The sequence below is a fragment of the Eurypyga helias genome, unplaced genomic scaffold (genome assembly GCF_000690775.1).
Source record: "Eurypyga helias isolate BGI_N326 unplaced genomic scaffold, ASM69077v1 scaffold2183, whole genome shotgun sequence".
NCBI classification, from domain to species: domain Eukaryota; kingdom Metazoa; phylum Chordata; class Aves; order Eurypygiformes; family Eurypygidae; genus Eurypyga; species Eurypyga helias.
In genome coordinates this window covers 47,260-66,515 of record NW_010242895.1, presented here as the reverse complement: position 1 = coordinate 66,515, position 19,256 = coordinate 47,260, and the positions used below count along the sequence as shown (strand labels likewise).

General features: G+C 43.6%; 1 protein-coding gene across 1 annotated transcript in view; it reads left to right on the top strand.

The window, feature by feature from the left end:
- Window positions 1–72: 72 nt before the first annotated feature.
- The window catches only part of PIK3R4 (phosphoinositide-3-kinase, regulatory subunit 4), a 25,522-nt gene continuing 6,338 nt past the window's right edge, over window positions 73–19,256 (top strand). Inside the window, exons 1-12 of the mRNA XM_010149196.1 lie at window positions 73–802; window positions 2,056–2,189; window positions 2,367–2,949; window positions 5,208–5,342; window positions 7,258–7,479; window positions 9,584–9,757; window positions 10,891–11,036; window positions 13,169–13,372; window positions 14,171–14,372; window positions 15,866–16,065; window positions 17,030–17,240; window positions 18,340–18,505. Coding sequence (XP_010147498.1) covers window positions 73–802; window positions 2,056–2,189; window positions 2,367–2,949; window positions 5,208–5,342; window positions 7,258–7,479; window positions 9,584–9,757; window positions 10,891–11,036; window positions 13,169–13,372; window positions 14,171–14,372; window positions 15,866–16,065; window positions 17,030–17,240; window positions 18,340–18,505 — 3,107 coding nt within the window. The remainder of the gene's footprint in view (window positions 803–2,055; window positions 2,190–2,366; window positions 2,950–5,207; window positions 5,343–7,257; window positions 7,480–9,583; window positions 9,758–10,890; window positions 11,037–13,168; window positions 13,373–14,170; window positions 14,373–15,865; window positions 16,066–17,029; window positions 17,241–18,339; window positions 18,506–19,256) is intronic.

Genomic DNA, 19,256 nt, shown 5'->3' with positions numbered 1-19,256 from the left:
AGGCGTTGTGTTTGCCCGCAGGGTGACGGGAGAGCCCTGCTGCCGGGCCTGGGCCCGGGAGGAGGCGCAGCCATGGGGAACCAGCTGGCTGGCATCGCCCCCTCGCAGATCCTCTCGGTGGACAGTTACTTCTCAGACATCCACGACTTCGAGTACGACAAGAGCCTGGGGAGCACCCGCTTCTTCAAGGTCGCCCGAGCCAAGCACCGGGAGGGGCTGGTGGTGGTGAAGGTGTTTGCCATTCAGGACCCGACCTTACCCCTGACCAGCTACAAGCAGGAGCTGGAGGAGCTGAAGATACGGTTACACTCGGCCCAGAACTGCCTGCCCTTCCAGAAGGCCACCCTGTCCGAGAAGGCCGCGATGCTTTTCAGACAGTACGTGCGGGACAACCTCTATGATCGCATCAGTACCCGGCCGTTCCTGAACAACATCGAAAAAAGGTGGATTGCTTTCCAGATCCTTACGGCGGTGGACCAGGCGCACAAATCTGGAGTCCGCCACGGGGACATCAAAACAGAGAACATCATGGTGACCAGCTGGAACTGGGTTCTTCTAACTGACTTTGCTAGTTTTAAACCAACTTACCTTCCTGAGGATAATCCTGCTGACTTCAATTATTTCTTCGACACGTCGCGGAGGAGAACGTGCTACATCGCTCCCGAGCGCTTTGTCGACGGCAGTATGTTTGCTACAGAGCTGGAAAACATGCGGGACCCTTCCACTCCTCTGGTAGACCTGGCAAACAGCAATCAGCGAACAAGAGGGGAGTTAAAACGTGCGATGGATATCTTTTCTGCAGGTACTTGGAGCCATTGGGAGACACCACTGTGTGGTTTATGATAGCGTGTCGGGCTGCAGAAAAGCTTATTTGGGGTGGTTTTTTGTTCTTTTTTATTTTACAGTGGACTTAGAGAACAGCATGTGGAAAAACTTGCGTATTTTCAGCATAAGATCCAACCCCAAACCTTACATTCACAGAAAAAGGACAGACATAACATAGTGAGCTATATAACTGGTGCATCACCATGTTACCTGAGGAGGGACGTCCCAAACTGTTCTGTTACGGCTCAGTTCTGCTGTGGGAAAGTGATGGTTCTGCAAGCTGCAGATCATCATCTCATGGCCAAGGTTCTGGGGATGCACAGTGTATATATACCTCATGGGACCCAAGAGGAGGAACCAGTCAGTGGTCCACCTGAGGTCCAGCTGCCTGGGGACTGAGCCAGCTTTCAGGGCAATTTGGCAATGTTGTTTTTAGAAGCCCCTTCTCATTTAATTTTCCCCACAGGCAGGAAGTTGGATAACTAAGGTCCTGTCATAGTCCCATTGGGAAATACTTGATAGAGTCTGACTGTGGGAGCTTCTCTTGAGCAGTCTGAAAGCCATAAATTTGGCCTTTGTTTTTTTTTTCTTAAAGTGATTGAAAATCTGAATTTAAAAGTAATAGTTACTTCGTTTTACAAGCTGCTCTTATGGCCAAACTTCCAGAGCACTCCGCTGATAAAGCAAGATGCTGACCGTTGAGAGCAAACTGCAGGAGTGGGACCTTAGAATCATGTTATTTGTCACTGTGCCTATGATCTTGTGTGAGTGAATATATGTTGTCACCCAGCATCACTGTGGTACTTCCACAGTGGTTATTTCTTTACCTTCTGAAAAAAAAGGGCTGTGTAGTTTTGACTTGCTGCCTGATCCATGCTGACTTACTGGCACTCTTCCACGTGACGGTGATGTGGGTTCCTTTTCTGGTGGTGTATTTTCCAGCTGGCAGGTGGCTGAAGTCACTGCCTCATGTTTCCTAATTGCAAACTCCTCTGCTGTGGGCACGTTTGAAATAAAATACTTGGGAGATATTTCAGAGATCGAGTGTAAAAGCCAGTTTTTGGAGCTTCAGACGCTATCTCCTTTCCACGAGTTAATTTGGCAACTCATTTGCCTTATTTTTAACCAAGCTAAGAGTCGCACAGGGTTTGTACTTGTCTGTATACAGAAAGCAAAGTTGAAGTATTTGTTTATAATCCTCTGACAGTCTTAATTTCTTTCGTTCCACAGGCTGTGTAATAGCAGAGCTCTTCACAGAAGGCGTACCCTTGTTTGATTTATCTCAGCTTTTGGCGTACAGAAATGGCCTCTTTTCCCCTGATCAAGTCCTAAACAAAATTGAAGACAACAGTATCAGAGAACTGGTAAGGAGGGACTGCAGCATTAAAACCATTTGTGTGGTCTGACTGTAGTTCATTTCACCGACTTTGGTGGCAAATTGCTTATTGTTTGGGTTGGTTTGTTTTGGGTTTTTTTTGTATTACAAATGTCTAAACCTTGAATCTTTCTCTCCCGCTCCCTCCTACTCTGCCTTTCCCAAGGTCACTCAGATGGTCCATCGTGAGCCAGATAAACGTTTAGCAGCTGAAGATTATTTGAAACAGCAACGTAACAATGCATTTCCTGAAATATTTTACACTTTCCTTCAGCCTTACATGGCCCAGTTTGCCAAGGAAACGTTTGTGTCGGCAGATGAGCGTATATTGGTCATACGTAAAGATCTGGACAACATCATTCACAATCTCTGTGGGCATGATCGCACAGAGAAGGCCGAGGGAGAGACAAAAGAGAATGGGCTGGTTATTCTAGTGTCTGTGATAACTTCCTGTTTACAGACTGTCAAATACTGTGATTCAAAACTGGCTGCTTTGGAACTGATTCTTCATTTAGCACCAAGATTAAGTGTAGAGATTCTTCTGGATCGTATTACTCCTTATCTGTTACATTTCAGCAACGACTCTGTGCCCAGGGTGAGGGCAGAATCTGTGAGGACACTAACTAAAGTTCTTGCTCTCGTCAAAGAGGTGCCACGCAATGATATTAACATTTACCCAGAATACATTCTGCCAGGCATTGCACACTTGGCCCAGGATGAAGCCACAATCGTCAGACTTGCATATGCTGGTAAGGGGAAATCCAATCAAAACTCCACATCTTGGCCTTTTCTCTACTTCCTTAGCTGTTTTCTCCTCTGCTGAAAATCATCCCATAGCTTGCTGTTTCTGTGTCAGTAAAGCTCCCCAGAAGCCTCAGAAATGACTGCAGGTAGACACCTGTATTCACTTCAGCTGACTGCTGCAGGTGGTGGCAGCAACCTAATGAGTTGGCTTGTACTAACAGATGAGTTTCCAGAGTAGATCTGTCCCCAAAGTGAATAATTGCATTTTAAATAGTTGACAAGATGTTTTTGCGCTCTGCTAGATGAATTCACTTGGTTTTGTGTTTTTTTTTTTTTTTTTTTTAATTAACATTCATTCTTCTCTAGTTCTGCATGTAAAAGTAACTTGCAGGATGTGTACGTTTGCTTAGGGCGAGGGCCTGGATGTAGCACCCAGCAGGTCTGCCCCCAGCTAAGGTCAGGGGCCACAGTTTAGAGCCTTATGCTCAGGGATGCAGCCCTGGCCTTATTCCCCGTATAAGCAAGAGCTTAAAGAAGGAAGCTGCTTGTCCAAGCGGTCTTGGTGTAGCTCAGTATGTGAACAGGGCTTTCTGAGCTTGCCCACCCTTTGCTGCTTCTATTAATTTATCATAATTGGCATTTCATTAGCTCACATTGTTTGCTTAGAGTGGCCTGACTGGGCTGAATAAATACAAAACTAACTTAAAGCATCAGCATGTTGCTGTGCTCCAGAGTTACTTTCCCACCAAACGAAATGCAATATTCAGGGGCCGAAATGATGTTGTTTGCTATGGAATAGACTGGCTTATACCGTAGCAGATGTTTTCTTCGTACATTACTTAGATACACGAGTTCTGCCTGGTTCAGGAAGAAGCTTTGTAGTCATGCCCATAGTTGTTATTTCCTATGTGCTTTGCTGTGATTAGCATATTTTGAAGTGTGTTGTTTTGGTTCTTGGGTTTAAGTTATAAATGCAGAATTCAGTTGGAAATGTCCCAGGTGATGTTTTTCTTTTGTTTGATAAAATGGATTATTGAAAACAATCTGTAGTTAATGAATAGAACCAATGGCTTTTGGTCGCCTTGATCTTCCACATTTAGGGCTTTATGAAAGAACCATTTTTTTTATGCCTCACTTCTCTTGGTAGATTAGAAAAAAATCTATTCATAATGAATTTTTTAAATGAACTAATACAAAGCTAACTTGTTAAATAAGCTGAAATGGAAGAAACATAATGCAGCCTCCTTTTCTGCAAGTGCAAAAAGGCTACAGGTCTCGGTACCCGTAGACTGCAGTTGCCTCTGTGGGTTCTCTCTGTGTTCACGGTTTGACTTCAATGTCAAACTGCATACAGCTAAAGTACTTTCTGAAATTCGAAAAGTTTATTTGAACTGTAGATGGTTGAGTCTGATTAAGGTTCCTTAATTTCAAATAGCTTTTCTCTTAAGGAAACAATTTAAATTTCAAATACAGAACTACATTTAAAGGTAGTATAATACCCGAGTTAACTACAGCACAGTTTTTGGAAGAGGTCAGCCTGGTGACTGACAGGATTTGATGTGGGCCATGAACGGGCTCCATTGGCACGCTGCTCTTGTCTTGGACCACGGTCAGAATGACTGCTTAAGTGGGACTTCTGCCTCGATGGGATTATTCCTGTGCCAGCAGTGGCCTGACCCATATAAATATACCTGGAGTTGCTTCAGCAGCTTCTAAACAGTGCAGAACGGTGCCAAACTGGGTGGATGGATACAGGGACAGACAAACGTGGAATCCGGCCCTCAAGCATAATGCTGCTGTTACTCCCTAAAATGCATATCCTGTCGTGGTGGCTTGTCATTGTTTTCTTGCAGTCTACCATGTGGGCATGTTGGTTAATTGGCCTTTAAGGTCTATCAAATATTTAGCCATTAGCCTGAGATTAGGTAGCATTTGGGGCTAGTTGTAGAAGACTGAAATTAGTCCTTGTTACGCTTGATGTCCGTACAATTTTTTCCACTTGTTTACATTGACAAAAGCACCGTGTGATTTGATGTACTTGGTAGCTTCGCTGGGGTCAGGCTCAACAGAGGTGGGTTGACCAGAGTCAGTCATGTAATTTCCATCCCATTTGCCCATCACGCCTGGTATTGTCAGTGGTTATAAGCTCTCACGTTGTGGTACTTGGTTGCTTACTGGGGCTAAACCACGACAAGGGTGATCAGCAGACCGGTGTTAATTGGCAAAGCAGAACAAATCTTAACCAAAATGTTTTCCTTTGCAGAAAACATAGCGTTGTTGGCAGAAACAGCTTTGAGATTTCTGGAGTTAGTACAGCTGAAAAATCTGAATATGGAAAATGAACCCAACGGTGAAGAAATGGATGAAGCATCTCACCCTAGTGATAACTATGACACAGGTAATGTCACTTCTACTTACCTTGCTTATAATAAGAAATCATGGGCCAAAGCTCGTAGTTAGCACTGGTCTTCCTCATCTCTTAAAGCTTAGCCTTCCTATTAAATGGGAAGAACGCTCGGCCTCTACCAGTATCGAAGCACTTGTGTTACAGCCTCGTGCAGAAACAGCCACCTCTGTTCTGAACATTGTGAAAGGCAATGAGCACGCTTTTCTTCTCCAGAAGTTCTCAAGGTATTTGACTGGGATGCTGGCTGCCTGGTTGCATATCCAGCTTCACTCACCGTCCCGTCAACAAGTCGGCTGCAAAAACATGGCTGTATTCCAAATACTGCTTCCAGTGAAGTGGCAGGCAGCATTAGCTTTGAAAAACCTGTCAAATTCTAGCTTAGTCATATTCCTGTATTTTTCAGTCCTCCTTCCTCTTCTGTTCCTATGCCTGACAGTTCTTGTCTGTCTTTTGGCCTGAAGATGCTGAATGTATGGATGCCACTGGGCAGTAATGCTGCTGCTCTCCGTGCTATTGTACCTGTAGCGCAGGGAATGAGTTAAAATCCTAAGGATGGCTTCTCTTTTTCTTTCTCTTGGGAAGGAGAGATGGTAAGAAGTGTCAGCTCCAGTGCCTTTTAGTGACGCATAGGTTTCCGGAACGATGCCAGACAAGTCTTCTGAGCTGGGAAGAGTTTGTGGTTAAAAACTGTCTTTTCTCTTTTGGGCCAAGTAGATCGGTCTGTGACTAATCATAGTTAGTAAACATCCCACACATACTCTGTTTGATAGGGAAAAAGGCATGTTTTAATTATCCCTTAGCTAGTTGCAGGATGATACTTAAAAAAACCTCTGAAACCTACCAAAACTAAACGCAAAAGAATTGCCTTTGAGTTCCTGCACATAAGGCTCAGGGTGCTCAGAATTGCTGGGGAGCAAGAGGCGAAGCCCCATTGTACGGACTGTATTTCTGAGAAATACTGTTCCCTATCCCTCAAAATAGCTTGGAGATGAAAGAAGCAACGCAAGATAAAAAGAAGTTTGAATAGCTGTATTCTTGTTAGCCTTTTAGAAACCAAGCACAAGAAATTTGAACCCAGAAGGCAACTTTTTCATGTGACTGCTTTCTATCATGCCTCTGTCTGTCAAATTAGCTGGTGTTCTGACTGCAGGCAAATGGTAGTCACCCCTGCGAAGCTGGGGCCGCAGTAGCTGAGGTGTTTGTGCTGCGTGTTTGAGGACCTCTCTGGTACATCTCTCAGTAGTAGCCACTGCAGTAACAATTCGGTCATTTCCATTTAATAGGAATACTTTTTTAATTGCAACGTGGAGTAGAAGCCGTGGGCAAGGTCATCCTCAGGTTTGTCATCAGTATCGTTAGGGCAACTGCTGATATGTAATGAAATTGGAAGTACTCACTTTCTCAAGTATTGTTTATTCCTCTCTGTATCCTTAATGAAGCCAATCTGTCTACCTAACTGAAAACAGACTCTTGATCTGTTGTCAGTGCACAGATTTTCAAACTGATAGTCAAATAAACTTATCGAACTAGGATGGCCTTGAGGCATTTTGTTTACTGTTGTAACGTTGCTGCTGACTCCTGGTGCTTCTTCGCATCTGCATTTCACCTAGACGTTTATATTGTGAGCTGGATCACCTTACTGAAGTCATGACAAGTTTAGAATATATAGATCTGGCAAGAATGTCTCACATTTCTGTACTCTGTGGCTTTGCCACCACCTCATGCTTAGTCTGGTGTCTTTGGTAAGCCGGTTGTGGGAATTGCTGAGGTTCTGGTGCGTTGCCCACCTTACTGAGCCGGGGATTCTTCAGGGTGACCTGGGGGTGTAACGCCTTTAGCGGCGCGTCGTACCCGCCCACACGCTGTTTCTCACCCAGCCGAGTGTTCATCCTGCCGTCTCTTGCAGAGTTGCAAGCCTTGCATGAAATGGTCCAGCAGAAAGTTGTGACTTTGCTAAGTGACCCGGAGAATATCGTGAAACAAACGCTGATGGAAAATGGGATAACGCGTCTCTGTGTCTTTTTTGGACGGCAGAAAGCCAATGATGTCCTTCTGTCTCATATGATCACTTTCTTAAATGATAAGAATGACTGGCATCTTCGAGGAGCTTTCTTTGACAGCATTGTTGGTAAGTGCTTGGTTTCAGCCAAACAGTAGAGAGGTGATAATGTAAATTAGTTAGTTTTTGCATATCCTGGAGACTGTTAACAGGCATACAGAAGTCCTTTCTCATAATGATTCCTATAATTTATAGGAAAAGACTTTGCTGAATTATTGGGTGTAAATTATTCAGTGTAAATATATTTTTCTTTTAGTGCAAATATTTAATACAGCTGAGACTGAGGTATTTAAGTCCAGGTTAGATTAACATAAACAACAAACTTTAAATGCTGCTTCTTTTTTTTTTTGAGTCTTTGCTAAAACCACTTGCTCAGAAAGCTAAACGATGACAACTTGATTTCTGCAAGCTGTCTAGTAGATGCATCCCTTCACATGTGTGCGTGGTCCCGTTACCTTCAGCAGACCTGCTCATATGATGAAAACTGGGTACAGGTACAGGCTAAAATTAAGACTTGAAATTTTGTTTTTAAGTGTCTTAAAAACTCACTTAAAGATTCCTGTCAGCTCAGGAAACTTAATTTAAAAAAATCTTACCAGTGATGACGACAGCTGTTAAGTATGTCTGACGTTCCATGCATGTTGGAAATTATTCCGCATGCCTATTGCTGAGAGTCAGTGCTCAGGATTTGCAGGGCAAGAAAACTTTTCCACTGCAGCACCTGGGGAGGAAAACGGTACTTCAGGTGCATGGCAAGAAAAACGAGCATGATCAAACTTCCAGCAGGGCCATTGTGGTAGGCACACATCCCATTAGGGCTGAAAGCCACAAAATGCTGTGCTGGCAAATCCTGCCAAGAGGTGATGCTAATAACTTGTCAGAGTCTGTTCAGAAGGGGCAGTGGGGTAGCCACAGCACAGGTCACAGTGCTCTGGCTTCTTCAAAAGACATGGAGAGAGATGTGAGGCAATGAAGTGTAACAGTCAAGACATGGAAGCTATATATTTAACTATTTTTTTAATTACAGTAGAAGTGATCAGGTTATTTTTATGTTTAATCTCAATTCTGATGGGAAGATGCTGGATTTTCTGGTATATATCAATCCCAAATAACCGAGTCAGAAGCAGAGGCAGTTATGGTCTGTGCCGTGTACCACATATGACAGTGGCAACAGTAAGCCTGAGCTATTCAGTGAGAAACTATTTTTTTATTCTCTTGAGAATGATCAGCGGACTTGCCCAGGTGTCTGTGGGAAGGAATGATGGATGTAAAGCTAGGGGAAAAACCAGAAATCCAGCAAGGTCCGTCTCCCTGACTGTTGCCAGAGTGTACTTATTGTAGGTGGATTGTCTAATCCAAACAGGCAATTCTAGATGACGGTTTCATGTGGCCAGTGGCTGGTTTCCACGGTGGAAAGGAAGAAGAATAGGAAAGCAGTTTCTTCTGCTGTGATGCACTTGATACATTTTTGTCCAGCAGCTTCAAATTAATTACTTTCACTTTGCTTTTGAGCTTGGCTTCTTTCTAAGATTTTTGAATTATATTTTAAAGCTGGATTTATTTTTGAAACTGGAGTCAAGGTGGCTTCGTGATGGCAAATAACTTGAGACTAGTTAATTAAACAGCAAATCTTGCAGCCATTTCAGGCTGGAAGAGTTTTAGAAGATTCTTCTGAAAGTTCCTGTTTGACTTCCTTTTGTGGCGAACCGAACGTACGTGCCAGACTTTCCGTGCTGATAATCAGGGCAGTATCCAGTTCAGTCTGTCCAGGAGCCTGTGCGATACTTGTGTTACAATCCCTGCTGCGGTAAAAGACAAAACCCTGCCAACAGAGCCTTTCATTGCTGCTCCCTTGTCCTGCTCCACGTACAAACGCAGCATCCCCACCCCTTAGGAGCGCTGCGGGTTTTGCCTTGCCGTTTCAGTTCTGCTGGCCAGCTGTGCGCCGACATCCACGCCTGCCTCCTGGAAGGGTCTCGGCAGGCACTGGGGTCTGCTTTTATCAGCCAGCCTTTGGGCTATTGCTCTAACTTTGAATGGAAAGCAGCATCCTTTTTTTCTAATGACTGATAATCTGTTTTGAGATGTCTCTCTGGGATAGTAATTTCAAACTTTGGGGAGGAAAAGCGAGGAATGATACTTTGGATTTTCATGTGTTCTCTTCATGTTTCAGGTGTTGCGGCTTACGTTGGCTGGCAAAGCTCATCCATACTGAAACCTCTGCTTCAGCAAGGTCTCAGTGATGCTGAAGAATTTGTCATTTATAAAGCCCTCAATGCTCTTACTTGTATGTGCCAGCTGGGGCTCCTGCAGAAGCCCCATATTTATGAGTTTGCTTGTGATATCGGTAAGTCGGAGTACCGGAGAACACCTTGTTTTCCTAATTAAGAAGTGTTAGTACTACGTAAAGCTTCACTGTCAGCTTTAGCTTCCCACTATGCAAACCTGCAGTACTGCTTTAGGATCTACACAGAACTGTGTTAATGAACTATTGCTAGTTGGACCAGGTTAGTCAGAACTCTAAAATAGTATTTTTTTGTGGAACAAATTGGAAGCATCTTCTCTGATTTTTTTTATATGGGACAGCAACAGACAATACAGTCCAAAAACTTTCTGCTTTAAGATCTTTCCTCCTTCTTCCTGCCAACCTCCTATAAAGAAAAACTCCTGGTTACTTCTGTAAGTTGATCAGGCACATAACTTGCAAACCCTTACCCATTAACCTTTGAGGAAGAGGGGAATCCAGTCCTTCAGACAATACATGATCCTTTCTCAACCTATTTCTAACACCATAAAAGATCATTGAATGCAATTGAAGCTGGAGTACAGAGTTGCTCTCCTTCCTCATTAGGCTTACCAGTTTAATTTAGACCTGCCCACGATTTACCAGCTATTTATGGAAAAGAAAATACCAAGTGATTTTTTGAGATGTAGTCTGCTTCTTCCTAATCTATTGGCTGTTCAGTTGCACTCAGAATTTGGGGCGGATGATCTGTGCTTATGTCATGACTAGCAACAGTCCCTTGATGACAGCTTGTTAAAACCCACATAGTTGAGATGGACTTCTGAATTTGATAATCTTACAATATAAATAGCGACTGTTCAAGGAAGGAATAACGTATTTACTTTAAAAGGACAAAAAAGGCACTGGTGTATTGGGATTCTCCATAATTGTCCAGGATAAGGTTGAGATTTACTTTTGGATTAGTCTCCTTTGCAAATCTGGTGATGACAGATAGGGATTGAAATGAATAAATGGGAAAAATACGTTTTTTGGCAGCAGCAAGGAAGCTAAGCGGCCGCAGGCACAGCGAAGTTCATGAAATAAAAAAACCCCTCATACTGAGAAAATTACCTCAGTGCTCTGCAGGAGGGAAGGCTCCGTCTGGGGAAGGAAATGCCATCACAAGTGGCCATATACAGGATGATCCCCTCTCTTTAATATGAATGATATATTCTAACAGCCCAGTTTTCTTTCAGCACCTTTCCTGTGTCATCCTAATCTCTGGATACGTTACGGTGCAGTCGGATTTATCACTGTGGTGGCGCAGTATTTGAACATCGCTGATGTCTACTGCAAGCTAATGCCATACCTCCATCCTTTCATCACACAACCAATAATACAGGTAATACTTCAAATAATATTAATTTGAATGCATCTTGACTAGCCATAAATCCAACGTCTGTCTTGGCCCTGGTCCTGGCTGTATGAATAGCAGATTTTTTTAAAATTTGTTTTGATTAAGATTGGCGGTGATACAGTTTTTGATCTATGCTGGCAGACACTGACAGAATGGCCATTGCTTTCCAGGTTTGAAAGCCTGTTGTCTCAAATTCGTTGCAAATTGCAGAATGTTTCACCAAGCCTGAAATCAACAGGTGTGCCTTTAGGTCAAGCCCTTCTTTGCCTTGTTTACCATCAAACCCTTGCACTATTGTGCTTGATGATAGGAGTTTAAAAGACATAAAAGTTGGCTGTGAAACAAGTGTTTCTATGTTCTGGGCTTTCATCTACAACACGGGGTATTCCAGCCCTGCCCTGTTAACGCATCTGACCCTGAAAACACGAGCAGTCTGTCAGGTAGCGATTGCTGCGCTTGGGATTTCAGCAGCGCTACTCCTGTGTTCCAGTGCTTTGCCGAGGGTGAGGGCAGAGTGCTCAGCATGAGTTAAGTAATTTCATAGCAGCACGTGTCTAGGAATGGCCTGGACGATGCCGGCTATGCCATTATATAGGCCTCTTTGCCTACAACTGTGGGACCCGTAGAATGCATCTCTCGGGTGTTTAAATAGGTAAGAAAGAGTTGCAGTACTTGCAATGAAAAGTGCATCATGTGTTTAACATTTCCTCATAAACCATGCAGGCGGTAACTTCACTAAAATAGTATTTTTCCTTGTTTCCATCTCCCTCGGTGCCTTGTGCTGCGTGGTCGGCGTTGATTTATACATTTCTGTTGTTCCCTTCCTGATTCATTTTAGTGCATAAACCTTGCCTTTGTTTGCAGCAGTAAATACAGTAAGCAAGTAGGGGGTAACGTTGAGTTGGACTGTAATAATGTCCTCACTGTGACTCATTTTGAAGTTGTTTTTCATGCAGTCAGTCAGCTATGAGAAGCATGTTACAGGAATGAGGTCTTCTGACACTGCTGAGAAGGAAGAGTTGCCGTCCCAACCCCACCATCTCCCATTAATTATTTTGAGTATTCTAAGTTTTATACCAGCATTTATGTCGTAATTTGAGGCCAAATTAGATTTGGCCATTTAGCTGTTGGACTGTTAACTGGGGGTCTGTTTCATGAATATGGCTTGCCCTCCCCCCTACTCTTGAAATGGCAAAGATCAAGTACTAGATGAAAAGTATAAAACTCAAAGTATAAAACTCAAGTATAAAGTATAAAAGTATAAACTCAAAGGAACGTTGGGGCTGCAAGTAGTCTGGATTAGTTCCGAGACTTTTTGTCCAGGTGCAAACAGATGTTGAATCACCACTTGGGAGAACAGAAACTTGCTTGTTTTTTTCCATTTTAATAGACCATGTTCGTGAGGACTGCCCCAGTTAATTATTCTAAATTATGCCTTAACTCCTCGGTTTCTTAAGACTGTTTACTAATGTCCCAATATGCTTTTGAAAATTACTTAATTACATGCTTGTTCATCCTTATTCCCTTGTGTATGTAGGAGGAAACTCTGTAATCTGACTGACAGGGTGAAGAACTCTTCTAGTTGGTATTTTTACAGGGTAAAATAGGACAAAGACAAAGTTTGAAATATCATTCTACTAACAGTAGAATTTTAATCCCACCTAGCAATGCCAAGTCAGCATTCCAAGACTGCTCAGTAAACAGGGAAAAAGAATGTAGAAAATCTGATGTGACCAACACAGGGCAAGATACTATTTTCACGAAAGGAGAGAAGTTGAATCTAGGTTATTGGCACAACTGCATGCAATGATTTTAAGTCCTGAGTGATTGTTACTGTTTGAAAGCATCTCTTCATGACTGAGCTGGAAACTGGCTCTTACCACATGCCTTCAGAGGAAGAAATTGGGGGGTTTCTTGTTGCTGTTGGGGTTTTGGGGTGTTTTGTTTTGTTTATATATTAATATTTGCAGTTGTCCAGTTACTAACTTTCAGGCTAGGGGGAAAAAGAAGTGCAAACATTACAGACAGAAGGTGACAGCTTTTAGTGCTAGACTTCCCAAGGTTTATATGGATATCGTCCTCCTGCATGTTGACTGGTCTCTCTTTTTCAATTGCAGATAGATAAAGAAATAGTCCTGCTAAGTGTACTTAAAGAGCCTGTCAGCCGTTCCATATTTGATTATGTCTTAAGATCGAAGGATATCACAAGCCTCTTCCGTCACCTTCAGATGCGCCAGAAGAAGAGGTGTGGCGCTCTCCCCGACTGCCCACCCCCAGAGGACCCTGCCATCGCACAGCTGTTGAAGAAGCTGCTTTCTCAAGTGATTGCTTTTCGTTTGTGCTTTGAAAGTCAGGCTTGAGATTGTAGGGTCTGTGGAGACGTGCGGAGCCCAAACCTTGCAGTTGCTGCTCTGAGGGATTCCCAGTCTGATCCTGCAAACCACTGGTTTTGGTGATTTCAGTATACGCTTGTAGGACAAAGAGTTCAGAAGTTAAGGAAGATTCTGAAAACATCTGCCAGAAATAGGGCAGCTTTACGTTTGAATTTTCCAGATGCATCCTCTTTTCAACGACTTCAGTTGTCTGTCCCAGATTTCTGACATGTCTGTGATGGTATCGGTGTTGCAGGATAGGTGCTGGGTGTTCTGTTGGAGGGAAGAGTATGTGTTTGTTGAAGAGGCAGACATGCAAGTAACTGTGCAAAAGCCAAAGGGGCTTAGATATGAAGAGGGGAGCACTAAGAATCACCCACGCAAAGCAGTGAGAACTGGGAAGAGGAAGGACTGCAGCTGGGGGGGGTGTGTGTGTCTCCCTGTGGGCTGTAAGCATGGCATAGGTGGCAGGAAAGCAGATTGCACCAGACAGTGATCCAGTATTAAGTGCTCTGCTGCCCTCCCACTATTCCTAGCCCTGTTCCTGAGGAGGAAAGATATTCTTACACTACAGCAGCTTACCCAAAGTCTTGTATGAGGGATAGGCTGATGGCTTGAATGCTGAGGGTGAGCGCTCTCCTTCCGCTTCCGAGCCAGTCATTAGTCTTACTGCTGCTTAGATCCTCATGCTTTGATGCCTGTTCTTGTTCAAAAGCGAGTAACACTACCTTTTCTTTTATTCTGCAGGGGATGACTGAGGAAGAAGAAGACAAACTGTTAGCACTGAAAGACTTTATGTTAAAATCAAACAAAGCTAAAGCCAATATAGTGGATCAGAGCCACCTGCATGACAGCAGTCAGAAAGGGGTGATTGACTTGTCAGCTCTGGGAATAACTGGGAGACAAGTGGATCTTGTTAAAACAAAGCAGGAACCGGATGACAAACGTGGTTGGTATATTTTGTGGCCTGTATAGATTAAAGTATAGCCTTTCTTTCAGGGTCAGAATTAAGTCTTTAACTGACTCAGCGAGTGTGCTCAGTAAATCAGCCTACATAACTGATCACCATCCTTACTGAGTTTGCAGCAAGAAATTACTGTTGCTGTTTGAAAAGAATGCTCCCTGGATCAGTGAAAGATGGGGATATGGTGCCCCTGAGGATATTTAAATTAATTTGTCTGCATTTGCAGTAGTAACATGCACAGGTGGTTTACCTGATTGTGACAAACAGGACTCTAGTAACCCACAGTGACATTGTAAATCATGAAGGCTACATTTCTGCTATCTCTGTGTCCTCTCAAAAAGAGTTGAGCTCTTTAGCTGTGAAAATCCGGGATGTTCTCTTGAGGTAGCCTGGAGGAAACTGAGGCCCAGGTGTGATGCTGCAACTGGCACTGAGGAGGCCCAGCTATTGCTCAGCGACCAAGTACATGCTTTTTGACCTTAGGGTTCTTCAGCTGCTCATCCACTCCCATTATACTTTGCCTGCTCCTCTTTCAGCTTGAAAAACCTCTTGTATTTCCTTGTTCGGCTTTGAAATCCACTTGCTGCTAACTCTAGTCCAGTTGTCTGTATCCTCCAAATCCTCTTGAAGACAGTGAGCTTCCCCTTTGCTCTGTCGAGCGTGTAAGGCCCTCCCTCTGTACACCAGTGATAGGTTCTGTGTGGTGTCAACGTACAGAAATACCTGCAAACCAGGTAGCTATTGCCATCTTATTTACAGAATTAAGATGCTAGGTCTGCAAATGTTTTGCATGTCATTTTAAAGGAGAGTACAAAAGTACAGGACTTTTCAATTTGTTGCATCCTGTGGAGTCAGGAGCAGGCAGGATTTAAAAGTTAGCGTATGATTCAGCCCACACTGTCACCTGCAGAGCCTTCATGCCTTTAACTTCTTCGCTGACTTTGTCCAAATTTAATTTGTTTTCATTTAATTTTCTGTATTTTACCGTTTGGAGTGACTCCAGAGGAATGCTGAAAATAAGCAGATTTCCTACTTACAGATAACATTTGTGAATCTGCAGGTGATGTGTGTGCTGCTGACCATGATTTGCATGCTGCGCTACAAATTTATCTCTGTCTTATGCCAGTAATGGAGTAGCTCTCGTAACATAAAGTTGTCATGTGGAATCTAATCCTGCAGCCTTCTAGATGCAAAGTTGCCCTACAGGGGAATGATTCCCTGAGTCAACTGTGGGATTAAGAAGGTGTAAACAGAGCACTTGCCATGTGTGTTCTGTTTGCCTCATAAATCCCTGTCAGCTGGCTTGAACAACCTAGCAGTAGGTTTTTCTCTATTAAGTGTATAAACAACAAACTGGCATGTAAACACTGCACTTGCATGGAGTCTGAAAGTAATGACCAGCCCAACTGGATGATGTCATGATTACAGTGGTGGATTTTTTTCTCTCCCTCCCCCTACTCCCTCCCAATTGCTTATAGCTAGAAAACATGTGAAGCAAGATTCAAGTGTAAATGAAGAATGGAAAAGCATGTTTGGGTCCCTGGAACCTACGAACATCTCCCAGCCAATATCCAAAGGACATGGGCAAACTACTGATCCTGATGCCATCCAGGCTGGCAAACCACTTCGTTCAGAGTCCTCAGCTGGCATTTGTGCCACCCTGTCATCCTCCCCACAGGTATTGCTGAAAAACACTCTCTTCGCACCTTAAACTGAAAAGATTCCGTTGTTTTAAAGCCAAGTGGAACTACAGGGATGTGGTGTTCCTTTTTTGTTTGGAGGCTATTTTATACTGGTGCTAATCCCTGGCGTCTTCTCCAGCCAAGTTTCAAGTTCTTATTTTTAAAATAGATATTGATTGAGGATGGAAGTAGGGTTAGTTGCTGGAACGGAAGAGCATCACTAACAAATAGATGCTCTGCTCGAAGACACAGGGCTTTGTGCATTAGCCAGTTACTAGGTAAGCTGTTCTGGCAGGGAGGACTTTTCCTTAAATTGCCTGCCTGGGACGTGTTGTGAGGAAGAGATGGCGTGATTTAGAGTAGGAACTGGTGTGTCACATCAGAGCTGCGTTGAGACATCCCGTACCTGTAAATGCTGAGTGCTGCCTACAGAAGGATGGGCTAGGAGCCCTGCAGGCTGCGGAGGCATCTCTCGACACTGAACGCTGCTTTCTATTCTGTTTCTAGTTGGAGGGTAGCTTCTGCTACCTTTAAATGAGTGTCCGCTCTGAACTTAGAGGGAAGCGCTTCCCACTTTCCTTTTTAAAGCCCATTACGAACAAACAGTCGTTCAAGAGCTAACCTGTAATTCTGTCAGTTCTGACAGCAAGAGCTGCTTCTGTAATAATCACATCAAGAGGTGTGCACGGCACACCACGGTTTCTACAAACAGAACACAGAACAGACTAGGCAAACAGGGTGGAATAAGAAAATGGTTAAGATTTTCTATAAATAATAATTTTGACCAGTTTTAATTGTTTTCATGCAAGCATGATTATTTTTTAATGCTAATTCATTGCTAATTGATTCAATAAAAAAGAGTTTTCCCCTTTTCTTCAGTGTGACCCAGTAATCTTACCAGCAGGGTTTATCTGTATGTAAAATGTCAGGCATGTATTTTTAAGTGCTCATCTCTTACAGGCATCTGATGGAACAGTTGTTCAACCCAGGAAACCGACCATACAGGTGCTGAGCAGTGCGGCGCCCCCATCTGCGCACCAGTTACGCATCACCACTTGCAAAACTGAACTGCAGCAGCTGATCCAGCAGAAGCGAGAACAGTGTAATGCAGAGAGACTTGCCAAACAGATGATGGATAATGCCGAGTGGGAGAGCAAACCCCCGCCTCCAGGTAACTCACAGGCCACTGAGGATATTGCACAAAAAAAATACACGTATAAACAGGCAGACCATCATCTTCTCCAGATAAAAATGCAAAAGATGAGGAAGAGAGGAAATTACTAGTTTAGGAAATGTGCCAAATTTGGCAAAATACATGGATGACCTATGGAAGAGGTTCTGAAACTGAGGTCTTCACCTTTGCAGTAACGGACCCAGAGCACTGGTCTGAGTTTCTGCAGCGGGTTGTTTGTAACTGGGTATGTGGCGGATAACTTTCCATCCCATAACAGCCTGTAGCTTGGTTTGGGTGTTGGGAGGTGAAATGTGAGTATTCTGCCTGGTGTGGCTTTGCATTTTCAGCCGTCCTGTGAGTGTTGTAACCTCTTGGCCAGGTTTTCTTACCCAGTGGTGTTTCAGCTGCCCTTGTTCTAAATCATAGGCATCTTCCTACAGCTCCAACTTAAGTTTTGAGGCTCCAGATTGAGACTGGGATTTACCCAGGTTAGTTCTCAGCGTTTTCTGCACTCCGTGCACTTGTTGCTGGGTATCCCATGGAAAATCCTGACTGTCTACTAATGGCAGTATATGTGCTTAAACTCCAGATGTTGGGAGCAGAATCTGTACCAGCAGCTGACCTGCTCTGCCACTCAAGTGAGTGGGTGGCAGAACAGTGCTCGTATTTGAAGTTTGTGTCTGTCCTTCATTATCTTCATCTGCTGTTAATCCTTCACTGTAGTAGATGCATTTTTGGCATTTCTGGGACTCTTTGGAACACAGCAACCTCCATGGGCTGGTAGCAGAACTGGCCACTGGTATCTCTACAGACTCTGTGAAGAAGGGCTCTTTGTAACTTCACTGACTGTAAATGGAACCCATCTAAGATAAAGCTCTTACCCACATCTGCCAACAGGGCTTAGTGTAGAATAGAGTAAATAAGCTTTTGCCTTTAATATTTAAAATGCGCTGGCTCTGAGTTTTCAGTGCCTCCTGTGCTTTGCAGCTGTAACCGCTGTGTCCCCGCAGAGCTGTTGGTGGATGGGATCGGGAGGATTTTCATGTTCCTGTTAAGAAATCCCCATGGAACTTGGTGGTTCTGTTTCTCCCTGCAGGGTGGCGTCCCAAAGGATTGCTGGTAGCTCACCTTCATGAGCACAAGTCTGCGGTGAACCGCATTCGGGTCTCTGATGAACACTCCATTTTTGCCACTTGCTCGAACGATGGCACGGTGAAAATCTGGAACAGCCAAAAAATGGAAGGAAAAACTACTACAACCAGGTAGATTTAAAACTCATGGGATTTTAGGGCTGTTCTTTTAGAGTGCCAAGTTAATTAGATCAGGGAGCAAAATATTAATTGCTTGTGGGTGTGCTGGAGATATCAATAATGAAATATACTGGTGTTCCTCTTCGCATGCAACTATGAAACATTAGATTGCTGTTGCAATTAGTTAATAAAAGAGGAAAAAAGATTGCTAGCAGATGCAAAGGGACTGCTTTGCAGTTGTAGTAATTACAGGCTTTTTGATTTTGTTTCTGTACAGACACAAATACAGTCTGGTGCTGCTGTTGAAAGCCATCTGAGGTTTTGGAACAAATTAGTTTTATGCTTAACCATCTCTGATATCTGAAAGCAGTATTGCTGGTTGAAACACGGGTGGTACGGGGCTGACTGCCTCCGAGAGAGAGAAGAGGATGTTTGTCTCAAAATACTTCGAAAAAGATGTAGTGGACTGCAGCGCCAGTTAAATAACAGTAACTACAGTGTGCTGCTTCGGTGAGGGTCTAGGTTAGACTGTTATTTTACTGGAAGACACACGTGTGCATCTGCACCAGGGGATAACCCGCAGCCTGCCGTAACCTGGAGGCTCAAAGAGGAGTTAAGCTTGCAGAGGCAATTCAGGATACATTGCTTTATGATTTTGGAACACTTAAAAAATGTTATTTTGAGAGCGCTCTCAAGAGTCAGTGGGTTTAAGTAGGCATTTGACAAAAGTAATTTCTTTTAATGTGCCACCAAAAACCTTTCC